Source organism: Ovis canadensis, chromosome 13 (assembly GCF_042477335.2).
Source record: "Ovis canadensis isolate MfBH-ARS-UI-01 breed Bighorn chromosome 13, ARS-UI_OviCan_v2, whole genome shotgun sequence".
Lineage (NCBI taxonomy): Eukaryota > Metazoa > Chordata > Mammalia > Artiodactyla > Bovidae > Ovis > Ovis canadensis.
In genome coordinates, this window is record NC_091257.1 from 20,560,010 (window position 1) to 20,582,577 (window position 22,568).

Here is a 22,568-nt window from a genome sequence, read left to right on the forward strand (position 1 = left end):
TCTGTTTTCCTGAAGGGATGTGTAAAGTTACACAGACCTGTCTGTTAGCAGAGGTGTTTTGTTTGCTTGCTTAATCTTTATTAAGTCCTAACATTTCTCGTTAGGGTTCTCTTAGGTATCTATGTTTTTGTTGCTGTTGTGAAGGGTTCATCAAGTTGGCTATTGCTGGTATAAGATGATTGTTGATTTTTGTTCTTTGTATTATACCTGGCTCTTATTCTAAGAGCTTTCCAGTTTATTTTTTGGTGTTTCCTAGTTATATAATCAGTTGTATATAGTGACACTTGAATCTACTTCTTTCTAATAATTATACCTTTTATTTTGGTTGTATGGCAGACTGCTCTAGTATTAGCCTTCTGGAATATTATAAAATACTTCTGGAACATTATCAAATAGTAATGGCAATAATGTGCAAACTTTTGTTCTTTAATAGGAAAAACAGTAGTACAGTATTGGCTTTTGTTTATCATAATTTCTCATCAGGACAGAGAAAATCTATCCTTTTATTTCCAATTTACCTAGAGGGTTTTTTTTTTAAGAGATAGGACTCATTTGAAAAGACTCTGGTACTGGGAAAGATTGAGGGCAGGAGGAGAAGGGGATGAGGATGAAATGGTTGGACGGCATCACTGACTCAGTGGGCATGAGTTTGAGTAAACTCCGGGAGTTGGTGATGGACAGGGAGGCCTGGCGTGCTGTGGTCCATGGGGTCACGGATAGTCGGACACGACTGAGAGACTGAACTGAGGAATGGAATATTAGCAGATTACTGTTAGCAGCTACAGTTTATCACTAGTATTTCTTTAACAAATCTACTGACTTGAGTCTCAAATATTAAACTGGAGTAAATCCTTCCCTTTTGAATAGTTCTTTAGAAAAATAAATTCCGTTCGTGACAAAACTAAAAGGTAACGTCATATTCGGGGCTTCCCGGTGTCTCTGTGGTAAAGAATCCGGCTGCCAGCGCAGGAGAGGGGTGGGTTCGATCCCTGGTCCAGGAAGGTTTCCAAATGCTGCTGAGCAGCTAAGCCTTTGTGCCACAACTACTGGAGCCCGCGCGCCCTGAACCCTGTGCTCCTCAGCCAGAGAAGCCCATGCGCGGCGGGGAGAGAGGATCCTTGGCTCGCTGCAGCTGGAGAAAGCCCATGCAGCAGCAGAGACCAACGTAAAAAATAAATTACACATTTAATTACATGATAACAGTAATTATTATATAATTATAAATTATGTCAATATAAAATGATACATTATTTTAAAAATCTTGAAAAAAGATAACGTATTTAATACAATATTCATGTCTTCTGGGATGGGGGCTGAGTGGGGTTTTTCCAGGGATTTTTCAAAAGAAAATATTGCAAATTGCAACAGTCATCTCTCATCTTTATCTCTTGGCAGCACTTGATAGAATCGGTCATTCCCTTTTTAATTTGACGTTCTTCATTTGATTTTGAGGACACCACAGTCTCCTGCTTTTCCTTTTGTATCACTGGCTTTTCAGTCATTTTAAAATTTTAATGTTGCTTCCCACCCCCACCCCCCACCAGCCTGTTAATTTGGAGTGCTTAGGGCTCAGTTTTTGTAGGGCTTCTGTCACAAATAATTGTAAGATTTTAATAAAATACCATGCAGCTTCTTAAGACTCCCAGTGTATACTTCCAGCTGGGGTGGCACTCTTAAATTCCTGATGTGTGTTATCCATCTACTTTCTTGACTTGAATATGTAAAAGATACTTCACTTTTAAAGACTAAAGCAGAATTTCTGAGCTTCCTCTGGAAACCTGTCCTTCCTGTAGCCTGCCCCAGTTTCTGTGTTAGGGTAGTTCCATTTTTCAGGTTATTTAAGTCAGAAACCATGGAATCATCCTGACTCTTCTCTTTCTCTTCCACTCCACATCCAGGCTGTTAGCAGATCCTGCTGCTTTGTCTTCTGGATGTTTCCACAATCCTGTCCTCAGAATACACCCAGGAGCTCAGCCCATTTTCCCAGCTCTGCTGCAGGCGCCTTCCTGCAGGTCTCCAGCATCTCCTGCCTGGGTGGTTTCAGTGGCCTCTCCTTTCATCGTCCTGACTTCCCTTTAGTACGTTATCAGCCTAACAGCTGGAGGCATCTTTTTCATACATAGGTCAGATATGCTTCAGATTCTTCACCTGCTTTCCATGTCCCTCAGAGTAAAAGTCAGAGTCTCATGATGGTTCGCAAAGCCCAGTGCATTCTGTTTCCCCCACTATGACCTCCCCTCCAGTCCTTTCCCTGGAATGGAATGCTCTCCGTCCAGCCAGCCTTCCCTCCTGACTGACCCTGGAACCCTGCAGGCACATTCCCCCTTGAGATCTTTATCCAGGGTGTTCATTCTGCCTGTGTCCCTCTGCACCTTCAGGTCTTCGCTGAACTGCAGTCTCAGCAGTGATGTCCCCGGTGTTTACAAAGGCAAACTGCCTTGTGTCCTTTGTGGAATGCATTGTTTCCATTTTTTGTAGCGTCTAAATTTCTGTATGACTTATTTATTTCTTATTTTTGGTGACTCTCCCTGTCCTGCTAGACAGTAAGTTCCATGTGGCCAAGTATTTTTATGTCTGTTCATTAATGTGTCTCAAGTGTCTGATACACAGAATGTGGTCAGTAAAATTTTTTTGAATAAATGAATATAGTCTACTCCATTTTTTTCCCATGACTTTCTCATAAAGCAGAGTAGTTGTATAGCATCTTTGGATCCAACATTGGTGATTTAGCATCCCCCCAGCAAAACAGAAGTTGCAGAACATGTATAATTCATAATGGGTATAATAATACAGAGAGTGGTTATGAGGATTAAATAGGGTACTGTCTGTAAAGTGCTGAACCCTGCCAGAGTGTAGGAACAGGCCACTTAACTGTCAGAAAGTCTTAGCCAACTGCATTAATTCACATCGGAATGATGTGAATTAAATTCTAGAATCTGCCCTCTTTGGCTTTCAGTTTTTAACCAATGGGGTGAGGAACATTTCAGAATAAAGGGGCTTGCTATCCCTGGTGAGTATCAGTGATCTACGGTTTGTTTACTCTCTAACCCATCTCAGAATAGGACGCAGCTACTTATTTTCTCTTTTCTGTGTTTTCTTGCTGTTCAGATATCTCCCCATCTCTAAGCCCATCTCTCTCCCCATCTTTAAGTCCTTTTTCTTCCAATGTTCTAGCTATAAGTTCTTATATAAGATGGTTTTGAAGTCCTTCAGAGCCACAGAGAAGCATGTAGTTGAACATGGTATTAAATCCGCAAAATCAAAGGCAGTCAGGCCTTTGCCCTGTTTCCCCGACACGTGTGCGCTGTGGCCATCCCTCCAGCAGAGCAGTCGTCCCAGTTCCGTGTACAGTCCCTTCGTCCCTAGCGTCTCCTTTGCTGCGCTTCATGTCTCAGTACGTCTCAGAGATGTCAGGCTCCCTCTCTTTCTGTAGGGCACGAAATATTCATGTGTTTTGTACTGTTGGAATTGCTGGCACAATTGAGTGGTGTCATGTGCCAGAAGAAGATGATTTTAGGGATCATGTCAGCAGCCAAAGAATAGACAATAAACCAAAACCGTGATGTGTGTTCTCTCTAGAAATGCATAAATCCAGTACCGGTGAGGTAGACAAAAAACATGTCCTTCAATTTCTAAACTGTTTCCTACAAAACATATCGAGTTCCCTATTTTAAGTCTTAACTTTTCAGTAATAGTGATGTGAACAGGGTAGGTCCCCATATTTAGAAGGTGAAACATTTTAGCCATGATTACCATACATATTAGAAATAAAATGTCATAAGCACCACTATTCTGAATATGTCACTTGAAGAATCTGTGTTGTCTTTGAAGCTCCGATCATTGTATTTGTGTTTTGTTAGTACAGAGATTCATTCTTTAAGAGTTATCACTGTTACAGTTTATTTTGAACTCTTAAACAGTCAGTGCTGTTGGCCAAGGTTGAATGGAAAGCACTGCTTTTCTGCTGTTGAATTACAAAATAGCCCTTAGTTTAGGCTGTTAATGGATAGCCCACTTGGAAAGCACACCTTGCTTTTTATAGTTGCACACCTGGGCTGGGGACCTGGGTAAGTACAATGTTTGTTTTCTTCGTGAAGATTTTCTTTTTAATTGCCACCTTTTCTTATATCTGCCAGTTTTTTAAAAGTGGTGATTTTGCCTGTCCAGCACCAGCAAACACACCTACTCTGTACCAACGGGCTGGTTTTGGCCATCAGCCATTATACTGTGAGCCTCTGCAAAGACAAGGGCTTGCATCTAGACCATTACCTATTTTCATACCTGTGTTCATGGGATGTGTAGTGGAAAGTCAAATGACCTATATTCCTAGAAAGTTGAGAAAATAATAAAATTCTTGACTGGGGTTACAGCAGGCCTCTCTTCTTAAAATAATGTTAACGTCCACATTAAAAGTGTGAGAAGCTGATCCCCTTGGCGGTTCAGACACCCAACAACTGTTCTGACTGTTGCTTCCTCTCTGGCACAGCCCTTGCCTGTCCCCAACCCATGTAACACACCCACTGTGTACACCCCAGGTTCCCCCCCACCCTTCCCATCTCTTCCCTCACCCCTCCTGCAGCCTCAGGAGATGAGCTGAGGAGCTAGAAGCTGGCCTGGCTGGGTCTCTGGCGGCCAACACCCCACCCCTCCGCTGGAGGATTTCAACACATACTAGTAAACGCTGGAGAAAGCATTTATGGGAATGAGTAGATTTTCTAGTTAATGTAACACTATTGAACAAGTCTTCTTTGGGACTATGGGATCAGCCCATGCGTTCCTGAGACTCTGAGCCGTGTTGTTAGCTGCTTTCCCCTGTCCGTGCCAGGAAGGATGCCTCAAAATGCCAGAGTTGGGCCTGGACTCCGGGACAGCACACAGCTCCCATCACATTCTCAAAGTCCTCACCAGATCGCGATGTACTCGATCAGGAGGGTGTCAGTTAGAGATGTCTAAACTTAATGGTGTTTGGATTGGACTATAGGAAAATCATATTCTTGAGATCAGATCAATCTGTATGATTTTAGAGTCTTTCTTAATAATAATTACTGAACGTAAGGTAGGGAGGAGAATCAAACCTACTGACACCACCTCTAAAATCTTTTCAGAAAGTGAACACCAGCCCTTTAAGAAAAGGCAATTTTTAAATGAAAAGTCACAGCTGGTAGATGTATTCTCTTTGTTTGGACTTCTGCAGAGTCCTAACCTAAACTTTATTTCCATCGCACTGTTTTCAGTTATTTAGAGGAATATTTTGATACTACATAAATCACAATTAAAATGATGTGTTGGAAGAGCAGGCAGTTTCTATCTAATGTATCTCTGCTGCTGCTGCCGCTGCTGCTGCTCAGTCGCTTCAGTTGTGTCCGACTCTGCGACCCCGTAGACGGCAGCCCACCAGGCTCCCCTGTCCCTGGGAGTCTCCAGGCAAATGTATCTCTAAATGAAGGCAAATGTGAACAAATTCTCCTAAATGTTGGCAACCATGCTTACCTTGCAGAAGTTACTACTACTCATTTTCCCGTAGCAGAGAGCAAGCTATCAGAGAGAAACTTGCTTCTTTCTTGCTGGTTTATGTGATGCTACTAGAGACAACAGTCTATTCAAAGCTCATTTAAATTTTTTTCTTAAGATCGTTGAATAATATGTCTATATCTTGCAGCTTGCATTTGAATTTTCTGAGGATGGAACAAAGTTAAGATGCCAAGCAATGTAATAAAACATGGAATATTACCTCCAGGACTGCTGTTAAGTTTTTGTGACAGAGATGGTCATTTTCTCGTGTCTTCTGTTCTGTCTACCTAATAGTTGAGAATTATACTCTGGAAATTAATTATTATTTTCTGGAAGAGTAGAACCAAAAAAAACAGCTATGTGTAAAACCCTGGCCCTGATCACTTAAAGTTTTGGTTTTTTTTTTTTAAGGAATCTTCACTGCTAATAGCTTACCACAATTACACTTAGAGTAAAATCCAAACTCCTTATGTCAAGTGGGCATCAATGGTTCTTATACTTTTTGACTTCAGGATTCTTATACTTTTGAATATTTCAAGAAACCCAGCGAGCTTTTGTTTATGTAATATTTACTGAAATAAAGATGAAAACAAAGAAAAAATTTATATATTTATTTGTTTAGAAATAAATGTTTTGATTGAAGCTTATGAAGAAAATATGGCCTCACACAGCAGCTGAGCATCTTAATAGTCTTTTGAGATAATTGTGGATATTCTCTGATACCTCATTGAAACTTGAATGATAATTTCTTAAAAGTTGATTGCTGTGTAGAATCAACTGATGAAATCATCAGTGAACTTTCTGTATTCCTCTTATACTAAAATCCACTGGTCTGTTGTATACTTTGAATGAACCTTTTACCAACATGCATGATTCTTTAATGTAATTGCAATACTATTAGAAAATATTGGTTCACTGAGTTATGCGGATCTTTAGAATGTTGACATGTTTCTTTATACAATGTTAAAAAACTAATGTCACCAACCGTTAATCAGAAATGGTCTTTAAGAAGTCTGTGACAGTCTTGGGAAGCGATCAAGCTCATATTGGCATAATCAAGAATTCCAAAATCCCAACTTTTGCTCTAAGGTTTGAATTTTTTCGTTTGCAATAAGTAGTCAGCTCATTGCATTCATTTTTAAGAAATGTCTTCTAAATACCTAAGTGTGAATAAGCATATTTTGCATATTTTCTCAAGTGCATTGGTGTTCCATGAAATAAGTGGCTGGTTCAGCTCTCACACAATTTTTTTTTCCCCATGCCAACCATTCTTTTTCAGTTTCAACAGAAGTGCTTTAAGCATACTTTCCATTTCATGGAAATGTATACTCATATAAGAAAATGTATACTCAAGGGTTGAGATTTAATAAAATCAAAAGTATTTACTGCTGGATCTCCCGAAGATTCCCCGTGAGATAGTCCATTGATTATGGCAAAGGAACACACGGTAGCTAATCTGCCTTCACACAAGCTGTTTCATCATGGTTCCTAAGTCCCCCAAATCCCCCAAGTATGAGTTGGGGAGGCATGGGGAGGTCAAGACCCCTTGACGTGCCTTTCGGTGATGTTCACTCTGGCTGCTGAGGGTCCACTGGAGTGACCATCCAGGTTTAGGAACCAGCAACTTCAGCTGTGAAAAGGGAAGAGAGTCCCCGAGCCTGGTGGTGGACCAGTCCTTGTGTATTTGAAGCCCCCTTTTCCGTTTGGAGTAGAAGGCAGGGCTTTTGGTCATGCATCACCACCACCAGTGACACAAGGCGGTTTCAGAGGGCTTCAGTACCTGTGTCAGTTACCTTCTGAACCAGTGCAATTCAGACCTGCTTAAAATGCTTAGTATGTTAAAACACGCACACTTTAACCAACAGATGCAAAACAGTGTGTTCACCTCATCCCACCTTCGAAAAAAATGTATTCTTCCAGCCAGTTGAACTTGTTATTTAGAAATTCAAGGTATATTTTTTGCCAGTGCACAATTCAAGCCATTACTTCTTAGCAGTTTAACCCTACTAGTGATTTTAAAAATCGCTGCTGGTGGTAAGACTGGAATAAACACACCAGCAAGAGCCTGCAGCCATGGCTAGGCTGTTCAGCTCCTCCACTGTTGATGGGATCATTTCCGTTAATGCTTACTCCAGTAATGTCAGATAGTATGTAAACTGAAGTTGAGAATTCTTTATTTTGGGGGGAAAAAAACAAACACGTGATCACTTAACACTCCAGTTCTTTAGAGGAGAATGTTTTTATGGAGACACACACATGTTAAGAAGTGAGTTTTTCTGCTTGTGCCTATGCTGTGCAGTAATCTGGAATGTGACATTGCCTGTCCCTAGCTGTGTGGCTTGTTTGCAGGATGGGGGTGAGTTTCCAGACTGTTCATATAGTCAGCCCTAAACACACAAGCCTGTTTTATTACTTTGTTTGAAGATTGGGTGTGTCTAATGTAGTGGAAATTCACCCATTCAGCGTTAAGTACAAATGAAACACATTTCAAAGCCGCATATAAACGTCTTTTTAATTACCCATTTTTTAAGATTATTCATATGACTGCTTTCCTCCTTTCATGTGAGTCGCTGAGAATTTATTATCCTTCCTAGTTCATTAAATCACTAAAATTCTCTACTGGTGCTATGAATAAATATGCTAGACCATGAGCTGAGACCAGTTGATAAAGGCAGCTTTGTCCGGGTAACGGAGTCTTGCTCCTCATTAGCCCACACTTCTCTCTGAGTGTGTGAAGATCTGTCTTCCAGTAAGTTTTAGATGGTAATGAAGCGAAGTCTTGGTCTGAGCGCATGTGGGGACTTGCTTTCAGTTGAGCTGTAATATCTTCAGTTGGACTAGATGCTCGGTGGATGCAGGGTTGTAAAGCTGTGTTTGTGCCCAGACATGTTCGGCAAGCCTCAGGACACTGTTGCCCAGATGTCTCGGTTCTTCACCGGTGTCTCTTCTGTGAAGCCGCGTCTCAGAAAGCTAGAGGCTTGGCCGCCCTCCTCTTCAGCCCAGGGCCAGTTGCACTCCCCGAGGCAGTCTAGGGTTCCAGGTGGATTGAGAAGTGTGCACGCGCTGTTTGCTGCTGTAGAGCAGCTGGAAGCCGGCTGTGGGAGTGGTGCCGTCGGGGCTTGCTGGGAGGCCCTCGGAGAACTCACCTTGTCCGACCTCCTGAGGCAGGTGAAACGTGAGGCAGTGCGTCTTGGGGAGGCCCGGAGACCCTCCCTGTCAAGGTGTCTCAGGACTGCAGTGTGAAGGACGGAAGGCTCCTAACAGTGAGGACGGCAGGAAGCAGCAGGCTCATTTCGGTTCGAGAACAGTCTTGTTCGTAAAGGGAGTCAGTGAAGAGGACAGGTCACAGGCCTTGGAGGCAGGTCGTGGAGATCCAGAATGCACTGCAAACTGTGGCTTCCCCTCACTGAGAAAGGTGAGGCAGGATTTCTTTTATTTATTTTTTTCTGGATAAGTGCTTGGTGCGCACTTCTAGCATGCTGATATGGAGACAGGCCACCCTTCTTCCCGTGATGACCTCTTTAGGAAGAGCAGCACAGAGCAGTTAGTGAAGACCTGGCCATGTGCTACTTAGATATCACTTTTCATTTCCTTTTTGTGCCATGTTTTAAATTCTTTGGAGCAGTGTTGCATTAAAGAAATACTGACCTTGGCCAGGTCTCCTGTACTGAACGTCCAGTGGATCGCGGCGTCCCTACAGCTGGCTAGTGGAGTGCTTGTGCGGAGGCCTGGCTCTTGTAAATTTGATCACCCTTTTCAGAGACTGTCAGCTCTGCCGTGGTTTGGCTCCAGTCATCATCATAACAGTGGCTCTTGTATGAGTTCTTGACTGTGATGAAATGGTTGCCTCTCTGAGTGTTAACTAAAAAAAAAAAACCCAAGCCAAAAATTTGAGGTACTAACAATTAAGTTGCTTCTTTTTGAAGATGTATTTTGACTTGAATGCTTTTAATTTGCTCATTGTAGTTAAGGTGCACATGTAAATACTCTGCCTATTTTTATGGGTGCGGAGACTGGGGAGACCCAAATCTGAGTACATATTTTCATGAATAGTCTTGACTTTCTAAGTGAGGCTTACTCGAGCGTTGGTTTACAACAGCTATTTTATTCTATATCTCTGGGCAGTTCAAGTATTGACCTACTTACAGAGTAGCTTCTAACTAAAGAAAAACTTGCTGAATATATCATTAGAATGGAATTTTTGTTGGAAACACCTGATTTTCTTAGTTCTGACACATGCAATGAAACTAAGTACAGAAACCCCTCAACTTTAATTCTGATTAGAACAGCGTGAGAGATGGAAGCAACAAGGGGCTCTTCAGTGGTGCCAAAAGATGATTCCTGCATCAAATGGTGGCTGTCTCTGAATGTTCCTTGGTGTTGATACAGTTAAGGTTATGCCCACGTTTACCGTCAGTGTGCCTTTGTATTGTGTCCTTCAGAACATCGTGGGGGGACTGTAGACTTTAAACCTAATTAAAAGTAGCATAAAACATTTTTGTTATTTGGATTCAAAGCAGAAACAGATTTTACTTTGAGTTTTTGCCAGAAGCTGGTTTCCATAATAACCCTCTGTCACAGGCTTCTAATCCTACTTGGATTTTTTGTTAGAAGATATTTTTGTGACTCAGTATAGAAATATATGTGCGTTTTTTCATTTTCATGTGGTGGTCTCCACTCCAGAAAACATAGGTTAAAAGTTGGGCGTGAAGATGCCTGGTAATTTGAGATGTGTTTGTGTTTTCCTGTAGCATGGTTTCTCTCTGTGTAGCACCTCTCTTATTTTTAGATCTTGTATTGTTTGCCTAAAATAACTATATTTCATTCTAGTCACGAACATTATAGAAATGAAGGAAGGCATTTCATTAAATAGTAATTAATAGAGGCCCTTGTGGACATGTGTGGTGATGGTCAAAACACAAAACTGGTAACTAGTCTTTTCTGTGTGGCTTTGCTACATAGGAAGTGAATTTTTTTTTTCTTTTAATCTGGCCTTGCCTTTACCAAGAGTATCCCCCTGCTTTTACAGTGGTAAAAGTGTCTCAGGTAGTGCATACCGTTCCTGCAGGTGCTGCGGGCAGTGTGGTTCACCGAGGAGCAGAGCTGTGCTGTTGTTGCTGCTGGTGTTTAGTTGCTAAGTCATGTCCAGCTCTTTCGCCACCCCGTGAACTGTAGCTCGGCAGGCTCCTCTGGCCACGGGATTCCCCAGGCAGGAATACCGGTCTGCTCTTTCCTTCTCCAGGGCATCTTCCTGACCCAAGGATTGAACCCACATCTCCTGCATCGGCAGGCGGATTCTTTACTGCTGAGTCACCAGGGACGCTCTGGCGGAGAGAAGTGAAGTGAAGCCGCTCTGTCGTGTCTCTGTGCGACCCCATGGACTGTGGCCCACCAGGCTCCTCTGTCCGTGGGATGCTCCAGGCAAGAATACTGGAGTGGGGTGCCATTTCCTTCTCCAGGAGATCTTCCCCACCCAGGGATTGAACCCTGGTCTCCCGCATTGTACGCAGATGCTTTGCCTTGTGAGCCACCAGAGCAGTGCTTATTTCTAAGTGTCATTGAGTGACTTAGGGCAAACACACACGGTGACGTGACTGGTATTTGGGAATCTTATTTCATCTTGCAGAGCATTTTCACTCCCTTGTGGAGGTTGGGGAAGTTGGTTTGCGACACCTGCCCTGTTAAGAGGCCTTCCCAGGCGGCGCCAGTAATAACGAACCTGCCTGCCAACGCAGGAGGAGATTCAGGGGTGATCCCTGGCTTGGGAAGACCCTCTGGAGAAGGAAATGTCAACTCACGCCAGTATTCTTGCCTGGGAGATCCCATGGCCAGAGGACCCTGGCGGGCTACAATCCGTAGGGTCACAAAGAGTCGGACACGACTGAGCATGCAGGCACTCACCCTGTTAACCATCAGAACTGATACGGAACACCTGGTTTGAAGGCTGTGGGGATTTCTTCTTCCCGTTCCATGTGCCCTCCGGGAAAGGGTGACTTCATCTGATAAAGCCACACATTCTTTAGTTAAGTGCATAAGTGAAGAGGCCTTTGAATTTTAATGATCTAATTATGGAGATATTTTTGGTTATTGTCTTCCAAATATCAGAATATATACACATATATATATACACTAGCTAAAGTAAAAAAAATACTTAGGAAAAACTTTTTTTCTTTTGACTAAAACATTATTTTCATCCTCTGTCAACTAAACCCAACAGCAAACCTGGAGAAAGCTGCAGCCGTGGTGGGCAGGGCCTTCCCTTTTGGTGTCTTTGATGGGATTAATGTCCCCTTTGGGGTCTGAGCAGCCCCCGCCTTGGGCCTTCTCAGAAGAGACCTCCTGAGGCCTGGCTTTAGTTTATCCAAAATAAGCTTTACCGTGTCGTCGGTTGTCAACAGTAGTAGTGTCAGTTGAGAATTTCGATTATATATTAATACTTGATCAAGTAACTACTTGATGAAAGCTCGATTATTCTGATGTAGTTCAGCCAGAATTCTGAGCCGTCATGTTACCTGGTTAGCAGAATAATTAGCCAACCTAAAGAAGAGAGCCCTTTTTTTTCTTTTTCCTTTTGAATTATGTATCTTTTACTTTATTTCACTGACTGTAAGGAGCCATCAGTTGTAAGGTATGCCTTTATGTACCAACAAGAACATGGAGGAGCTTAAAGTTATAAAATGCCATCGATTATAAGATTCAACCCAATTTCAGAGATGTTAAAATGTTGGGGGGGCGGTGAGAGAAAAAGGAATCTTACAATCAGTAAATTGTAATACATGTCTATATAATACATAAAGTTTTAGGTGGTCTTGATCATAATCATAATATTAAAATATAAAGAAGACTATATTAAGTAAATCATTATTTCTGCCAAACATTATACAGATTCTTTAATTCTAGAAATCTAGATAAGAGATTATGTAGTCAGCAATTTTACACATGAGGAAACTTAATATGAGATCACACAGAGTACATGTAAATTAGCAATTGATTACCTGGTGTACTAAAGTATCTTAAACTTGACAAAAGAGATCATAGCAGCAGTCTTTTAAATATCTATCATTAGAGTATCTTGTATGATATATTTTATACGGTCTTTTTCAGGATCACCTCATTTAACATATGATAGAGAATGATTTGGCATTTAGATGAGTTAATAGTCCAAACAAAGTACACCCAGACACAGCTATAATCATCAAATGTCGTGTTAACTGTTAAATGAAATTTTAAAAGAATCATTGTTCTTGCCTTCACAGAACTGTCACATTCTGCCTCTGGACAGTTTACCCAAATGTAATGTACAGTTTAAGGTTGGATGGGACTTGGTGAGGAGGAAACGACCCGAAGGAAATGCAGTGAAACAGCCCGTGAGCGTCCTCCTCCAGCCACACGGAGGCACGCCTTGCCCAAGGGTTTGTCTTAGCTTCATTGTACTTGGTGCTAGAATTCACGTCGGGTCGTTGTTGAGAGGCCAAACTGAGTTGCTGCTGTGGACATTGCTGAGTGGCTCTGGACTGCCTGCTGCTTTGGGCTCTCTCAGGAGGAGGGCACAGCTGGGCATCTGACAATTGGTAGTCTTGAAGTCCAGGGCACTCAGCCTGGAGTGTGTCCTCCAGGGGCACAGTCGAGCCTTGGGTGGGGCCTGATCACAGTGCACCACAGACATCCTGATTGAGCCTCACCTGCAGCTTCGGAAGGAGAGGCGCAGCAGCCCGGGGCCAGCTCGGTGGGGCCGAACGAGCCTGCTGATGGATGAATGTCCATGCTGTAAAGCAGGGAGATGAGGAGGGCAGGCAGCCAGATGAATCTTTGGGTGTTTGTGTTCTGGAAGATTGTATCACTGATGTTCCCTGCTTTGGGTACCATTGTTGCTAATAGTGGAAATTTACCTTTGCAGAGTGTTCTCAGCTTTTATCAAAATGCTTTCACAGACCTATAATCTTGCCTTTCATCCTGAAAGGAGTGAGCTGAGTGGAATCACCCCATTTGACAGACTAGGAGAATGAGGCTCACAGATTCTGAGTAACTAACCCTAAGGTCATGTATTATTGGTGCTTAACTATACTGTGTTGCCAATGCTTGACTCAATATTTATTTCCAAATTTAGCATACATATAGTCTTGTTTCCCAGCAGCTGCTGCTATCTTTAGGAACTGTCAACATTTTATCACTTATATATGTATTTTTTCCCCTCCAAAATCACAGGAGGGGAAAATCACAGGCATAACTTTTGCTCAGTGTGGAAGAGAAAAATAAGCAAAACCAAAACACTGTTCCATCGTAATGTATCAGATTACATTGCTCTTCTCTGTTAGGTTCTGGAAGTGTCCAGCCTGCCTTCTTTAAACTTCAGTCACCTTCCCTGCTGTAGCTGTTTAGGTCTTGTAGTAAACCAAACACAAGTCCAGGCAGGAGTGCAGGCTTAGAGCAAGTTGAACAAGAGTTGCCAGTGCTGTTAGTTGTTGACATAGGATTTGTGGGTGCTAACCGTGAATAGCTGGTTTTCTAATTTTCATTTTGTTGGAGAGCCTATTCTGTTACTGCTTCCCCATGACTGCTGTGCTCCTGGGTTCCTTCCTGTTAAGGTCCCCTCCATTTCTTTCCAGAAAGGGGCTTCACATTTGTCCAGCAGTTTCTTCCTGCAGGGCAGAGAGTATGTGTATATTCATGGTTTTCAAAGCTGTAAATTTGGACCTGTAGTTTTCTTTTAAAGTAGATTGGAAACACAAAGATAAAGCATTACATAAGGATGTGGGGTGATTACTGTGGGCGAAAATTAGAGTGAGTAGAATAGACGCAGTTGAAAAAGCACTCAGGGAATCTGCACCCTAGTCCAGACGTTGCCCACAACCTAACTCTGGCCTTTTCTCAAATCCCTTAATCTTCTGGGCCCCCTGGTTACCTTATCTTTGGGACAGAGTTGCATTAAATCATTGCTCTCATCTTTTTAGTTCCAAACCTTACTCCAGTCCCCAAACTGAATAAACTAGATTCTCCTATATAAAGGTAGTTCAGTTCAGTCGCTCAGTTGCGTCCGACTGTTTGCGCACCCTGTGGAAGCAGTGCGCCAGGCCTCCCTGTCCATCACCAGTTCCCGGAGCTTGCTCAGACTCATGGCCATCGAGTCAGTGATGCCATCCAGCCATCTCATCCTCTGTCGTCCCCTTCTCCTCCTGCCTTCAGTCTTTGCCAGCATCAGGATCTTTTCCAGTGAGTCAGTTCTTTGCGTCAGGTGACCAGAGTTTTAAAGTTTCAGCTTCAGCATCAGTCCTCCCAGTGAATATTCAGAACTGATTTCCTTTAAGATTGACTGGTTTGAGCTCCTTGTTTTCCAAGGGACTCCTTGCAGTCCAAGGGATATGAAGGTAGGGTGTCTGGCAAACCTTCCAGTGGTCAGGAAGATGAACTAAGTGAGTTTAAATCCTGTTCATAGTTTTATTATTACTGAGAATTGGATGGAAAGAGATAAAAGTGATTGAACTTTCCAGCAGTTATAAAATTACCTGAAATCCACTGCTGTTAGCTAATCTTTTAAGCCTGGCTTCTAATCTTGGTCTCCCTTGCATGCCCAACACCTGCTACACTGGATGATCAGCATGTTGTATTTTGAGAATACTTTCATAAAAATTGATGGGCTTCTTGACTTGACCTATCTATTTACTTTATTAGGGCAAATTAACCATGTCTCATAACAGCTTTGAAAATTCAGGACATGTAGGAACAAGTAATATGCTAGACAGAAAGACATTTTAGAGGTGAAATTTGATGGTAGATACCAGGCTGGTATTCTTTATTCTTCAACCCAGTGGGTGGTGTTTCTGGGTTACAGATTCAATAGAGGGGGTTTTAACTATTTGAAGTTAATTTCAAGGGAAGGAAAGAAGCCATTATTTGTGTTTAATAAATAAACTACAGAAATAAAAGCAGAAAATAAAAGTGATATGATGAATATTTTGACTATTCAAATTAATCTGAGATTTCCATAACATTTTATGGTATTCTGCATCATAAATTATTCTAAAAGACAGATACGGCTTCTCTTTTCAAAAACAATAAATGCAAACTCCCAATTTTGTGTGCAGTTTGAGGGGCTTCATGGGCTCCATTAGGTTGATGCAGCCTTGTCTTTTCCTTATCTGGTGGTTCTTAATCCAAATTCTCGGTAGGAAAAACCCTGGATGTTAAGTCTTAGAAGTCCTTAGAAATAACCTAGACCAGTGTTGCTTCAGCTGTCGTCTTTAAGTCAAGTGACTGTATCAAAACCAATATCTAAAAGAAAAGAATGAAACAGAAAATACCATAGTGTTTCACAACATGCCAAGCAGGCGTTTAGTTTTATAACCTGTGTTTTCTTTGTGCAGAGATCTGTGTGTTTATGTCAGTACTAGGTCTGAAGACAAAAATAGATTTCTTACTGTGGATTGAGGATAAAGTTTGAGAAACACTCATCAATTCTGGATGAACCTCTTCACTGTGTAGGCGCTTTAAAGGCTAAATGATTTGTTCAGACACTCTCCCTGCCAGCACACATGCGCACGTAAACACACACAGAGCTCTAAGTTGTAAAACCAGGACTGAACCAGACTATTGGATTGCTAATTGTGCTGCACCACAGTGCTAATTTTTTGAAATGTAGCTGTGAGGTGGGTTATTTTTAAAAATTAAGTTATTCATCTGTTCCACACTTGGCATTTTTTTTAATCCTTCATTGTTCCCAGTAATTGTCTCTTTCATCACCCTTTAAAATAATTTGGGCTTGAGCTTCTTTTCCTGAGTATTGAAAAGTATTTGGGGGCCTCCCCATTGGCCCTCTCAGTCTGTGCATCTGACTCATAGCATCTGACTCTTAGGGGCTAATCAGAATTTCAGAACAAGACATGAAGGTTCAAAATGAAGTTATTTTGAATTATCTGTCTGTTCGTTTGAAAACTGAATATGATATATGGCCCCGGATGTTGATACTGATCCTTGAGAAGACCTTACAACATTCCCTTAATCATCTGTATGAGGTTTTCTCAGACTTGAATGTCACAGAAATGACTTGGAGGATTTTGTTGAAAACGCCGATTCTGATGCAGAAGCAGGCCAGGACCGTGGTTTCTAGCACAACCCCCCACCCCACCCCGTCCCCCCAGGAGATGCTGCTGCTGCGCCCTGGACCACGTGTGCAGGAGCAAGGCCGTGTATTGACTGCCTCATTGCCGCGGTGAGAGGGAACTCTCAGTAAGCTCTTGTCAGGGTTGTATTAGCGTTTTCATGGCTTTCCAAATTGGCTACAGAAATTAAAATGTCTTTCTTATTTTTTAAAAACTGGATTAGTTTTTGTAGTGAAAGACACGTCTTTAAAACAGCCATGCTCCTCAGTCCCCACATCCGAGAGGAAGGCAAGACTTCTCTTTGCAGCACTGTTTTAGGTGATTCCAATTTAACACACATTTCCAAGCTTCTCCGCAAAACTTAATTTTCTAAATAGCATTTTCTAAAATATTATATAATTTTCTTTCTTAAATTATCAGGTGCGCTTTCTCTTTTATTCTAGCCACATAAGAGCAGTGCTTTTTCTAGGCACAGGTGAAGGCTGTTGAACTATATGCAAAAATGAATAAAACCCACAAAACTACATGCTTGTGTCTGCCTGTTATACTTTTTCTATTTTGTCCTTCCAGCTGCTGGTAAGTCTGTCTCAAAAGCCTTCGTTTCCCTTCCATTCTAATTGATTACTTCTGACCTAAAAAGCCAGCTACTAGATTTGTTAGAAATACGCAGGGAATTATCCCTAGTCAAAAGGAGCTGCCTGGCGTGGAGCCTTTCCTGGGACGGTGGGGGTCAGGAAGCTCAGTGGTGCTGGAGCCTGCGGAGACCCTCTGGTCTAGTTGTATTCTGAGAAGTCTCTGGTGGAACGCGCTCCTCCTCCTCCGTGCCCTTCTCCATGTGTTTCACTCCCTCTCTCCCTCTCTGTCGTTCTTGCTCACACACGCACTTTGTGGTGAAGTGTGTTTGCAGGCAGTTGGAAGTGTGTGTGTGTGTGCACGCGTGCGCACGCACATGTTCACGTGTCTGTTCACCCTGTGACTGAGAAGGCAGTACACGTAGCACAAGAGCAGCGCGTCAGGGTCTGTACGAACCAGGGATGAAGAACCTGTGCTGAAGACCGTGGTGCTCTGCTCACAGTCTGTCCTGCAGAGGCTTTGTAAACAGGTCTGAGAATACAGTGATGACAGTGAACAGGGCCCTCGTCGACTGACTTCAGTGACCCAGAGTCCCAGGGAGTTAAAGTCTGGTTTCCAGTGTGCTCTGTTTGTAGATGGTTGGTTGGAACAGTGACCGAAGGGCCCGTTCACGGACCCTCGCTGTCAGGCACTGGCTGTTCAGACGGCATTGGTGCAGCCCCGGGCTGTGGTTCTGAAGGGGCGGCAGATGGGGCGGCCCTTGGGAGCAGCGAAAGTGCAGAGCTTGTCTCATCAGGCCCCCTGGAGGTACCTATGCGTGTGTGGGGCCTGTCCTTACTCAGCAAAGCGAGAAACTGTTGGAGGATTCACGTCTGTGAAAACCACACAGCTGCTGCCGCTGCTAAGTCACTTCAGTCGTGTCCGACTCTGTGCGACCCCATAGACGGTAGCCCACCAGGCTCCCCCGTCCCTGGGATTCTCCAGGCAAGAACACTGGAGTAGGTTGCCATTTCCTTCTCCAATGTATGAAAGTGAAAAGTGAAAGGGAAGTCGCTCAGTCGTGTACGACTCTTCATGACCCCATGGACTGCAGCCTACCAGGCTCCTCCGTCCATGGGATTTTCCAGGCAAGAGTACTGGAGTGGGGTGCCATCGCCTTCTCCGGAAAACCACACAGGAGTTGGTGTTATTCTGATCCAAAGCAGAGGGAACCTGTTTGCATCTCAACTACACAGCATCAGAACACACATCATTTTGGATAGCCTTGTTAATGAATGTGTGTTAGAATTTGTGGATTATATTCTTTAAAATTGTGATGAAGCTAAATGTAACCATACCATTTAGTTTGGATTTTTCAAAGTTCTGAACAGGGCCCCATTTCACATATTTTTAGTGAGTTGTAACCTTTAAATGCTGATTACCAGATTGGTCTCATTTGAATCTTATTTTTACATCCAGAATGAGTTTTATTTTTCAGTGCAGCTAAACCTGCTGGTATCATTTCAGTCTAATTAACAGTATTTTGTGATCTGGGACTCCTATGAAAGTTCATTATAAGAGCTAGAAAACCCTGGGAGGTAAAATGAACACATGACCTCATCTCCTGTTTTGCACTAGACTCTAACTTGCATTAAAAGAGACTAAAAATGGAAAAAGAAAAATTTCATTCTTTTATTATGTTAAGCGTTAATAAATGAGTTTAATATGACTTCTCTATGTGTAATCCCTTTTAGCTGGTAAAATGGAGGGCTTTGTTTGAAGTACTAGAAACTAAATGCTGCCAGGAGAAGGATTTTACTAGAAACAGAGAGTAGATATCAGTCCCTAAGCTTTGTTAATTGATCCTGCCTGTTTAACTGGAGAAATAAAAATGCACGTCTGCTGAAGAGAAATCTGTGGACATAAACTCTTCCTGTTTTCAAATATGTTTCATAGGTGTTTATCTTATTTAAATGTACACATAGTAGCCAAGAGAATGCAACTGCTGTTCCTTTAACGTCAGAACTATGCACGCTACAATAGGTGTCACTGTTTGGCTTGGTCCAATCATGGTTGGTGACTTCAGCTATTGGCTCTGAGCACTGGCTGTCTGACTCCATCTGCAGGGCTGTAATACCTACTCTCCTCCGGTCCATTCACCACACAACTTCAGCCGGCTGAACAGACTCACGCAGCTCCAGCACATCTTGATAACCTAATTCAGAAAACAAGCACTACGGCTCTCTCTGCCTGTCGTCTCCTCTCAGTGTAGCATTTTCAGGTGATCTAGGAAACTGGGTTATTTTTATGAGCAAATAAGAGAAACAGGAATCATGATGGGGATGTATTTAACAGACCCAGTACTGGATAAAACTTAAAACCAGTGTCTCATTCAACATAGTAAAAAGGTCACCTTGCCTGCCTGAGAAAAGAAGCAAAATATCAGCTTGTTGGTTTCTGTTTTCATCTCAGCTCGTGCTAGCCTCTTTTCCCTGATGCTCGCACCGACTTGGGATATCTGGCTCTAAAGAGAGACCTACTGTACTCATGGTAGATGACAAGGAAAGGAACATGAAATGTCTCACCTTCTTCTTGATGCTTCCAGAGACGGTAAAGAACAGGTCCAAGAAAAGCTCGAAGAAAACAAATCCCAGCAGCAGCAGCAGTAACAGCAGCAACAGCAGCAGCAAGTTGCCTCCAGTTTGTTATGAAATAATTACCTTGAAGACTAAGAAGAAGAAGAAGATGGCTGCTGATATATTCCCCCGCAAAAAACCAGCCAGCTCCAGCAGCACCACTGTCCAGCAGTACCACCAGCAGAATCTCAGTAACAACAACCTTATTCCCGCCCCGAACTGGCAGGGGCTCTATCCCACCATTAGGGAGAGGTAAGTGCCCGGCCAGCATATTTACTTGAAAAGTTTTCCTGTGTTGAAGTCTCTGCTTTTGCACAACCTGTAATGTATTTTAACATAAATCTGTGTTTCCTTTTTTCCCAGCAGTTTTATTGGTAATGGAAAACTGCCTTGTATCTTTTCCAGAGCAGTACAGCTGTTTTCCTCTTAGATAAAAATGTTTTTGTAAGCTGTAACATTTAAGTGACAGGGTTGTTTCTTTGGGTTATAGGAGACAGAAACCTCTTATTTTGTCCTTAAGTCTAAAAAAAAGTTTGGATAACTTAAAAAAAAAATAAACTTTAGTTACTTCCATGTGTTTGCAGTGATTACAAATGCAGTTGTATAGTTGGAACCTTTATTTGTAGTTTTACCCCGAAGTTACTCAACGGTTGTTTATCTTGCGACTCTTTCCTGGGTTTTTATGTTGGGGAGGGGGTGTTACAATGCTGTGAATTAATGAATTGCCTCTGTTTATAGAAATGCGGTGATGTTCAATAATGATCTGATGGCAGATGTACATTTTGTGGTTGGGCCACCAGGCGGGACTCAGCGGTTGCCAGGACACAAAGTAAGCAACAGCTGCATTACCGGTTTCGCCCTGAGCTCTCCACAGAGGGACCCTCTCCCTGAGCCCGGGACGGGGCTGGGCAGCTTGTAGGCAGTGCTTGGTTTCCCCCCATCACAGAGCAGGCACAGCCTCTCCAGAGGGCCCTGGCCATGCTTAATTTTTTTTTCTTTGTTTCCTTGTACCCTGCTTTATATCCCCCACAAAAACATGCCCTCTTCACTCCCCAGTCATGGGAAGCTGTTGTGATAGGTTTTGAAAGTCATATGCTGACCCTTCTAGAAATCAGTTAGATGTGCTTTCATTTACTTTATAATGAGGGACCTTGTGTATTAACCTGTGAAAGCCTGGATAACTAGCAGCACAGAGACTGGTTTGCATGAACTTCTGTCTTTTGCTTTCACAGCCAGATCCTCTGGACCTTGGCTTTGTCAGTAGAGCAGGTGTTAGGTACTCTGTGTTCGCTAAAGCTGATCACTTTAGAGCTGTTTTTCTGGAATGATTTGCTGAAAATGTTTTCAATTTGGTGCATGAAATAAGATTTCCCCTTCTCCACAGTACGTTTTAGCTGTTGGGAGCTCTGTGTTCCATGCAATGTTTTACGGAGAACTTGCCGAGGACAAAGATGAGATCCGTATACCAGATGTCGACCCTGCTGCTTTTCTCGCCATGCTGAAGTAAGCGTCACACGTATGTTTGGAAAGAGTTTGTTTGTGCTGTTTGTGCTCTGCTGGCTTCACAGTTAAGTGTAACTTCCAGGTAATACAAAAGAGAGGCCGATGAAGAAAGAGGGTGCTGCTTTACCTAATAAATGTTTTCAAAGAAAACTTCTGTGCATCGTTCCATGGAAAGCATGTGGAATGAAGCAGGCGTTTCTAATCACACCTTGGCATGGGATTTGGGGGCAAGAGGCACACAGTGATTTCATCTTTAATGGCTTATAATTAAAAATAACTTTCTGGTTAAGGATTATCTAATAGAGTATGTTCTCTCTGTGTGAAGTCTTTAAAAACACATAAATTATATTTTGGTGTCACAATTCCAGAAATTGTATGCATTATTTAAACTCTACCAGTTAGGAGGTTTTAAAGTTTTCTAGGAGTTATTGTTTCCTATCAGCAAATATAAAGTTAATTATCTGATCTTGATGCACATGTACATACACATGCTCTCACGTAAAGTCACAGACCATTTCTCAAGGGTAAGAAGCATTTGCGTTTTGTAGTAAAGGAGAAATTTTTGAAAGATCTGATTAATTTTCTATAGTTTTATATGGATTTCTTTGGAAAAACTTTAATTGGTCATTCAGAAATACAGTTATAAGATGTACATTTATTTAAAAAATAGCTTTCTATCTCATGAGTCTTTTTCAGAATCCAGTACATGTTAAACAGATAAATAGAATCTTCTTCTCTGACATGGGTTGATGCTGGAGAGTGTTATAGTCTACAGTGTGTGATTAGAGTCCAGTGATTATTCTAAGTGATATTTAGGTGATTTTTGTTGAGCCTTATTCTAGCAGACCAAAGTGTATCAGAGTTCAAGGTTATGTGCTGCTGTGGGGATGTTGAGTCATTGAAATGCATTACAGTGTTTGTTGAAAAAAAATTATTCATTGGATCAAGTTGGACAGTAATCCCACAAACAGTTAAAATGTTAATATATATTGTTTTCTGCCTACTGAAAAATAAGTATTATAGTTAATTCCTGAACTTTAAAGTGTTGTAATTCTTTATTTATAGTCTAGTTTTGAAATCCATCTGCTACTCTTTAGAACTTTCACAGTGGGAGAGGTTGGGAAATTAGAGGCAAAGGAGCATGTAAAGTACTACAACATAAACTAATCCACCACTTTCAACCAACAGAGACTTTATGACTTTTGTAATCTCTTAGAGATCTACTTGCAGAAACCTGTCTTACCTTTAGGAACTTTTGTGTGCTGTTCCC

At 42.2% G+C, this 22,568-nt stretch overlaps 1 protein-coding gene across 4 annotated transcripts in view; it reads left to right on the top strand.

Annotated features, from left to right (window-relative positions):
• BTBD3 (BTB domain containing 3) overlaps nucleotides 1-22,568 on the top strand; it is a 33,590-nt gene that overhangs the window by 5,313 nt on the left and 5,709 nt on the right. Inside the window, exons 2-4 of one of the 4 annotated variants that reach the window (XM_069547096.1) lie at nucleotides 19,765-20,047; nucleotides 20,534-20,624; nucleotides 21,180-21,298. In XM_069547096.1, coding sequence (XP_069403197.1) covers nucleotides 19,905-20,047; nucleotides 20,534-20,624; nucleotides 21,180-21,298 — 353 coding nt within the window. In that variant the 5' untranslated portion in view covers nucleotides 19,765-19,904. Of the gene's footprint in view, nucleotides 1-17,739; nucleotides 20,048-20,533; nucleotides 20,625-21,179; nucleotides 21,299-22,568 lie in introns of those variants that run through there. The other 3 variants (XM_069547095.1, XM_069547094.1, XM_069547092.1) reach the window with 3 other exon arrangements.